The sequence below is a fragment of the Rhipicephalus sanguineus genome, chromosome 10 (genome assembly GCF_013339695.2).
Source record: "Rhipicephalus sanguineus isolate Rsan-2018 chromosome 10, BIME_Rsan_1.4, whole genome shotgun sequence".
Taxonomy (NCBI): Eukaryota; Metazoa; Arthropoda; class Arachnida; order Ixodida; family Ixodidae; genus Rhipicephalus; species Rhipicephalus sanguineus.
The window spans coordinates 84,429,967-84,437,619 of NC_051185.1; the positions used below are offsets into that span (position 1 = coordinate 84,429,967).

General features: G+C 43.3%; 1 protein-coding gene across 3 annotated transcripts in view; it reads left to right on the forward strand.

The window, feature by feature from the left end:
• LOC119372189 (BSD domain-containing protein 1) overlaps window positions 1–5,781 on the forward strand; it is a 32,356-nt gene extending 26,575 nt beyond the window's left edge. For 2 of the 3 annotated variants that reach the window (XM_037642663.2, XM_037642664.2), the window contains 2 exons: window positions 2,214–2,311; window positions 5,610–5,781. In XM_037642663.2, coding sequence (XP_037498591.1) covers window positions 2,214–2,311; window positions 5,610–5,639 — 128 coding nt within the window. In that variant the 3' untranslated portion in view covers window positions 5,640–5,781. The remainder of the gene's footprint in view (window positions 1–2,213; window positions 2,312–5,609) is intronic. The other variant, XM_037642665.2, reaches the window with a different exon arrangement.
• The last annotated feature ends 1,872 nt before the right edge of the window (window positions 5,782–7,653 follow it).

Here is a 7,653-nt window from a genome sequence, read left to right on the forward strand (position 1 = left end):
TGGAGTATCAAATGCTGCCAAAGAGGAAGAGTTAAGAATCAGAACTCTTTAATGGATGAATATGAGAAACACTCAAAACAGCAACATGTGCAGTTGCTGGTCATCAAATCTAATACATGCCACCTCTAATACATACATGCCACCACATACATTGTGGAGTGATGTGTAGTACTTTAGTACATTCAGGAATCACTGTATTTGAGGCCTGCATACAGTGGTATCATAAGCTTCTTACTTGAGGTAAAATTCGCAACAGCATTCAAGAAATTACAAGTAGTGTAGGTGGCATCTTGTTCTGAGCAAAAATGAAACAGTGAAACTCCAGCTTTAAAACAAGCACCTGTAAAAAATGTGAAGAAGATCGACATGTGCCAATATGCAGCTATGAATTATTGAAATGAAATTAGTTTTGTGAGTCGGTGTCTGTGTCACGTTGTCCGTGTCCGTCATCATTGTGCATGTTGCAGTTCAGCCATGAATCATTACCAGTCCTTGCTGTCTCTGTCCTATTGTGCGTTGTGTGTTTTCATCCCGGTGTGGTCAGATGGACACACAATGGGCAGTAGGAAGAACGCAGGAAGATGCTGACACTCTGCCTCCTATCCATTCTCCGCTCAACTGACCATGCCTTAATTACATCTGCCTCTTTCTGTTGTCACGTCACAAGTGGCTGCCTTTGCTCATTTTGATGAAATTCGACTTCTTGCAACCTCCTTGCAACTTGTCACTCCAGTCGTGCCATTTCGATTCCCTTGAGCTTCTGTCTTCTGAGTTTGTATTGTGCAGCATCTGTAATTGTCTGTGTTTTCTGCTCCATTGGCTGTGGTCATTCTCCCCATCCTCTTCATTTGCAAGGCCACTGAAGGAAAAGTCCCCTTTTCAAACTTGACTGGTAGCTTACAGTGTTGGAGTAACTGATTGGAGTAACTGACCTTTATTGATGGCAGAACAATGTGCCAAACTGATAACAGGAACACGAAAAGCAAAAACAGAGTCATTTCCATTGTACAGATCAGTTCAGTATTCCATAATTAATGCACTAGTTTCACGGAGAGCAAAGCTTGAAGAATCATCAAAAAATTATGTCAATGTAAGAGAGGTGTGTGCCCCATTTTTAATACAGTATAGGCAACTAGATATTGCTGTTAGTCTTGGGAAGTATTAGGCTGAAGTTTCTGCAACCTGTCTTAGCCCCACACTACTCTTTGATTGTATAGCTATTGGCATCGGAGCTATTGGCATCGGGGCTCCTGCACCGATACCAGCAGTCTTGAAGCTGTAGTCAAGGCATGTTCTTTGTTGGCAGGAGGTCAAAATTAAGTTGCATGCTGCTGCCAGCTGCAGTCTTGTTTATCAGCCCTTTCTTGTTGCAGGCTGAAGGCACATCAAATTTTTTAGCTTAATCTATGATTCTTGCACAAATTCATAGTTTCTTCCGTGTATGTTCGTGGACACGGTTTTCGAAGCAGCTGCACTGACCTTGGTTTATTGCACCATTTCCGTCAGTGATCTAGTTATTGACATAAAGAAAGGAAAATGGGTATTCCTTGTTGCATTTGGAAATGAAAGAAACCACAACAAGGAAAAAACAACTCTTGCCGACTTTTCTTCCAACATTGAATAAGATTAAAATCGGTGAAATGGCTGTCAAACCTGACATCACATTGATGCCACTTTCATGCGATTCGGTATGTCATTGCTGCGATGGGTCAGGTGTTTGGAAAGGAAAGCTTGGCGTTCAGATACTGTAATCAATTATAGCATGTGGTTTTCATAGCATGGTGGCCATGGCTTTGCTCTTGCACCCGCAAAAACATGACCTTGGATACTTGCTTTAGGGGCTGTGGCTGTTGGGTGCAGTGTTGACTCCAGCTACATGTGAAATCCTGTTACTTCTCATAAAAGACTTCAAACATTCCAAAAGAGCAGTGTACCAGTCTAGATTGATGTGGGTGTTTTCCATGTGACCCTGTACCTGTTGCTTCTTGAATGGGTGTCCTTTATCGTTGCCTCGTGGAAACCACCAGCACACTTGCCTTTGTGTGACATGCTCTGTATACATAACCTTCTCTTCACCCGACTCTCGACCTCATCCTAACCGCCATGTTGCTCTGTTTTTGTTCTCTTCAATGGCCCCTCTGACCCCTCCTGAATCTTCCCCCCCTCTTCTTCCAACTGTCGACCCCCCTATCCCCAACCCCCCCTCCGTTCAGACCTTAGCGACTGGGAGGAGTTTGAGCTTGAGTTGGCGGACACGGACGCTGCAACCACCGCTTCCGTTGCAAAACCGGCATCCCACTCTGCGTCTGAGGTAAAACGAATGATGGGCTGAGCACATTAGAGGTCAACCGTTGCACATTGCATTTGGTGTCGCTGTGTATCGTGACGCGGCAGCGTCACGAATTCTGGGAAAGCCAACTTGGCATTGCAGCTTTTATCGCGCAACTTTAGAAAAATGTGCGGATATTGCCTTAAGTGCTCAGCAATAGATTTCGGTGCACAGAGCACAGATTTATCTATTGCAAGGGGGAGTCGGTCAATCCTTGGCTGGATTTGACGCCCCAGGGCTTAGGCTCCTAGCATTATTTTAAACCCTCCGTCAGCTGTACACCTGGGAAGCTTGCGAACGTCAGGAACATTGACGTTGTGTTGTGTGGCATACACTTTGGAAATAAAGGCCATGTGCTGAACCTAGCACCTCCACAAGTTTGCCGTATGCTACAGAAGGTACAGTAGAACCCCGCTGTTACGTTCCTCACTGCTGCGTTTTCCCGGCTGTTACGTCGTTTTCCGCCGGTCCCGGCATAGCTCCCATAGGATACGATGTATTGGGAACCCCGCTGTTACGTCGTAACTGTCGGACCGTTCCCGTATGATACGTCGCGAAGTGCGCTCGGAGCCGACTGAGTGACTACCAAAGAGAGCCGCCATGGTGCATTTTCACGCAGCTAGGCCTCGTTTGACCGTAATATTAGCCGCATGAGAGGCGCAAGCAACAGAATCTTTCAATTGATGCAAACAAAAGCATGGCCTTCGAGATTCAAATTGCAAAGATGGCGTCTATGACGTAACTGCCCGCAAAAGCAAGGCCTTCGAGATTGGCATTTACTATTGACAAAAGCATAGCCTTTGAGATTTGTATTGCACAAACATGGCGTGTATGACGTAATTGCTTGCGAAAGCAAGGCCTTCGAGATTGGCATTCACTTCTGCCATCGCGTCGGCGTAGACTCATCATCATCGTTATTTGTCGGAGAGCGGGAGGAGTTCGAGTTCGAGCTGGTTGGAGCTCGCACGGTCGTGCGTGCGGTTCGCGGTCGGACTCGCCGCGCCGGTCGTGATTGCGTGTGCTTAGTTCTTTCATGCCTACAGCTGTTGGTGTTAAAAAAATCACATACGTTGATTACATTTCTGTGGATGAGCCCGTCCTAAGCTCCGCGTTTCTATCCATCGACTAGATCGCGGCTGAGCGCGCCAATTTTCGTGCTGCTCGTAAGAATTGAAATAAAATTCTGTACCACTAAATATTTTGCCGTTTTTCCTGTTTTTCGGCTCTTACGTTTCCCGTCTCTTACGTTTATTTCCTACGGTCCCTTCAAAAACGTATCAGCGGGGTTCTACTGTATTATGAAAGGATAAGAGGTGCGCTACCTCTTGAAAACAAGCACTAGACAAGGATGGCCAAAAAACTCTATACGACTGGGTGCTACATTCTAAACAACTTCTTTCTTTCTTTTTCTGAAGTCTGGCTCACACTTACAGCATCTGGTGACCTTGTTGCGATATGAACAATCCATTAGTGAAGCTGCTACTAAACAAGCAATGTTGAGCTGCATGCATGGGCGACACTGCCACAGTCTTGCTTCTTGCTTATCGCCAAATAGTAGCCACCATCACTTGTGCACTCCCATGTTGTATGTAATACATCTGTGCTCTGTGCACCTACTGAAGCGTTTCAATAATGCTTATGTGCCATCAGCTGTTGTGCGGTTTTAAGTTGTGGGCGTTTCTTTCAGAGTGGCATTGGAAAGCTACGAAACAATGTGAGATCATTCTTCACGATATTTTCGCAGACAAAATGTATTAATTCCTAGTTCCCATTGAAATGCATGTACATTTAGTATTGCACGGCCAGAAGCTAACACTGACATTGTTTTGTTAGTTATAACAGCAGTAAATTGTAGTCCTGACCAGTAGACCTGTACGTTAAAACCTGTTTTGATGTATGTCAGAGTACCTGATGTTCTTGGTAGCTGAGAGGTCTAGGTGAAATATGCAAGGAGCACACTTGGAAAAGACACGTTCACTTACTTTTGAAAAAAAAAAGAGGATTCTGTATTGAGTCTCACCAGCTAGCCCATTGGTTCCTGTTAGGGTGTCATCTACTCTTGTAGGCAGTATCAAATGCAGGTGGAGAAAGGGAAGTAGCCGGACAGGAACATGTGCACCCTTCGTCTGCCACGGTGACAAGTGACGTCACGGCTCGCGCTGGCGTGCAGCCACCGCAAGCTGACCATCTTCCAAAAATACAGCCAACTGTTCAAAAATGTGAAATAAGCCATGTTTATCAGAACACTCGTGTCTCCGGAGTAGAATTCCGATGTTTTCGTCGATCTTTTTCAATTTTTGTTCAGTATCCCTTTAAGGTATTCTGAACTCAACTTGGGAGTCATGTGTGACAGCCACCGTTGAAGACAAAACTGAAAGGGAGGCCCTGTTATCACATCCATTAGATTCAATTATAATGCCAACTTCTAGAGAAGTATGCTAGGACATGATACACGTGTTTAAGTTGAGCTTGATGCCAAAACTGCAGTAGGTGGCATACGAGTCTCACTGCCAATTCTGAATCCCACCTTCCAGTCTCATTTGTTGTACTGAAGGTGCCGTAGATCCTTGCACTGAAAGCTTACCATTGCCAACCTGTCCTTTCCGTCCACACTTCTATCAGCATCATCATTGAAGATTGTCACAACAGCAACGTTTAGTATTGCTATATTCGAATGCGCTTTCAGATCTTAAGACGTCACAGTAAAGCTGCCAGTAACATGCTCATTATGTTCCTTTAAAATCTAGATGGAATAGCTGCACTACAAATGAGAATCACGGTCTCTTTTGCTACTCACTCCATTTTCAAAAGTTCTCGCATAGGGTTTGTGTTTGTGGAAAGATGTCATGTGCTCCTGCATTCTCGTTGGCATTGTTTAGTCTCAAAACATGCAAACGTAAAAACATTATTTTGTACTAGAAGCACCGTTTCAGTTTTCAGATCTCACCTGGGGCAATGAAACGGTGTGAGGGTAGTTTCGGATGTTCTCAGCTCAAATGCAAGCATTTCCATCGAATGCTTTTATTTAGGGAAATGAAATCCAGGCTATAAGAGGTTAAAGGAACTCCTCAGGTGGTTAACCGATCGGTGCTGCTGGAAGTTCTACAATACCTTTATAATACAGTTCCCAAAGCTGCTGTTCCCTTACGTGCAGGATGGCTGAGTACATTCCTGGATAATTTTCATTGTGCTAACGATTGAGCCTCTTAAACTGTGCAGTGTCATCAATGCTATGTGAAGGAAGGATTGCTTCTGCTGGTCTGTTTGATGTCTTTTGCAGGCTGATGATGACTGGGAAAAATGGGAATGACTGAGAGTGCAGCGTGTTCAAGCCAAGACTCTGAAGACGAAATGCAATTACCCAGGGATGTACACATACACGCGTCTACACAAGAGGCTTGGTTATTTAAATCGAAGCTGACAAGAGTGCAAGGAGAACGGGCTGTTGCAAGCGGACGGGAGCGCCGAAAAAAAAAAATATTGTACCATATCTTCACCGATCGCGTGCCAGCCAGTATTGTTTGCTAGTGGCATGGCGTATTTTCCTTCGTTTCTTTTATCACCGAAAGGTGGGGTGGGAGGGTAGGGGTTGAGCGGTACGGGGCATGATGTGTGCTTCTTTTTTTTTGCTCTATACCTCAAGCAACTGGGGTGGGAGGGAGTGAAAAAAAAAAATCTTTGCAAATGTTTAAATAAAGTTGAACTTCCGAAAAACCATTGCGTTTTGATTTCCTGTAGTGACGTTTAAAGGTGCCATGCAGCATGTTTTCAAGTAATCAAATGATTCACTATCGGATTTTATTGCCTCATGCATATCTTGCCGCAGAAATTTTTCAAATCCATCAAGTATGAGCAGAGTTACGTGGGTTTTTCACATACTTTCTCTCTTTTGTTTGAATGAGTGCGCCAAAAGCTACGGATAACAAAGAGGCAAGAAGCTACATCAGCACACATCATGACTTTGAGCACATCTTTTCTTTTTTTCTTTGAACACGTCGGCTCACTCTCGGCGTGATCATGAGCATGCTAGTGTAATTCTGTAGTGTAACTATAGCGCGCCGCGCAGGTACATGGTGGCACCCCTTGAAGGCTGCAGTAGCTATGCAGCACAAATGCTCAAGTAAGCCAATGGCCGTGTCTCCGCCTATGGCATAGGGACAGTTTATCATGGATTTTGCCAAGAGAAAAAATGAGCGATTTCGAGCTGTCTTTGAAATGTAATTGTAAATTCCTTACCGCATGCAGCGCTATAATATTGGCTCGCATGCTAACAGGTGCCTCGACTACCACTCGGCAGCATTTTCTTGCCATGTTCGAAAAATGTTGCTTGCGGGGCCTCTTTAATGACGTTCAGGCGACAGGGTGAAGTGGAATCCTGTTAAAACGAAGCTACATCTCACATGAAAATACTTCCTTTTTTCAGACATATGTAATAAGCATTATGAGCATATATTTACCGCATATTGATATCTACAAGGGACATTCTGGAGTTAATTTGTTACATTTGTGTTTCATTATCAAGGTTCAGCTGTTCAGCGTTTGGTGGTTTAGAAGAAAGCGTAAGCTTCCGTAACTGCAAAATATACAACAATCCGTAGCAAACATAACTCTATCGAACGTGTCTAGCAAAGTAATGTGTTCAAACTCTGTCTGATAATTTCAGAAGTAAATATATATTCATACACTTTAAATTCATTGTATGCAGACAGGAAAGAAAAACAATGCAATTTATGCAGATATTTCAGTTGGCTTCCTCCTGAATAGCAATAAACATGCACACTAATATATTTTTTCCACTGCCAGAAGCTTTGTAACATTTCAATATGTTGATTTTCCATTTGCACCAAAGAGAGAACAGTTGTCGAAAACTTCTGCATAGTGGTCTTGATAGGAAGTTTATTGTCAGACTTTGTATACATATCACACATAAAAGTACATATAAAACAGTAATGCAGCAGCTCATACAATGAAATGCAACAAGAGGGCAGCTGTCATTGCAGGCAAAACAGTATTATTCATGTTTAGAAAAGCTTCAAGCCTGCTGTTAAATGCATTGCTGAAATATGTCTACGTTACGCATATATACAGCTATATACAAATGCTTGTTTGAAAATGGTGTAACAGAGCCAAGAAACAGGCAGCTGAGATTACCATAAGTATATAAATATGTAAATATATAAATAGCTGTAGAAAATGTTTCATTATGGACAAATGAAAACAAGAACGGGACAGTTTAAACATAAATGCTAATAAATGCAAGAACCAAATTTAAAGCGAGTGAAATTTGATGAAGATGGGTGTGACAAATGTTGGAATTGCCATTC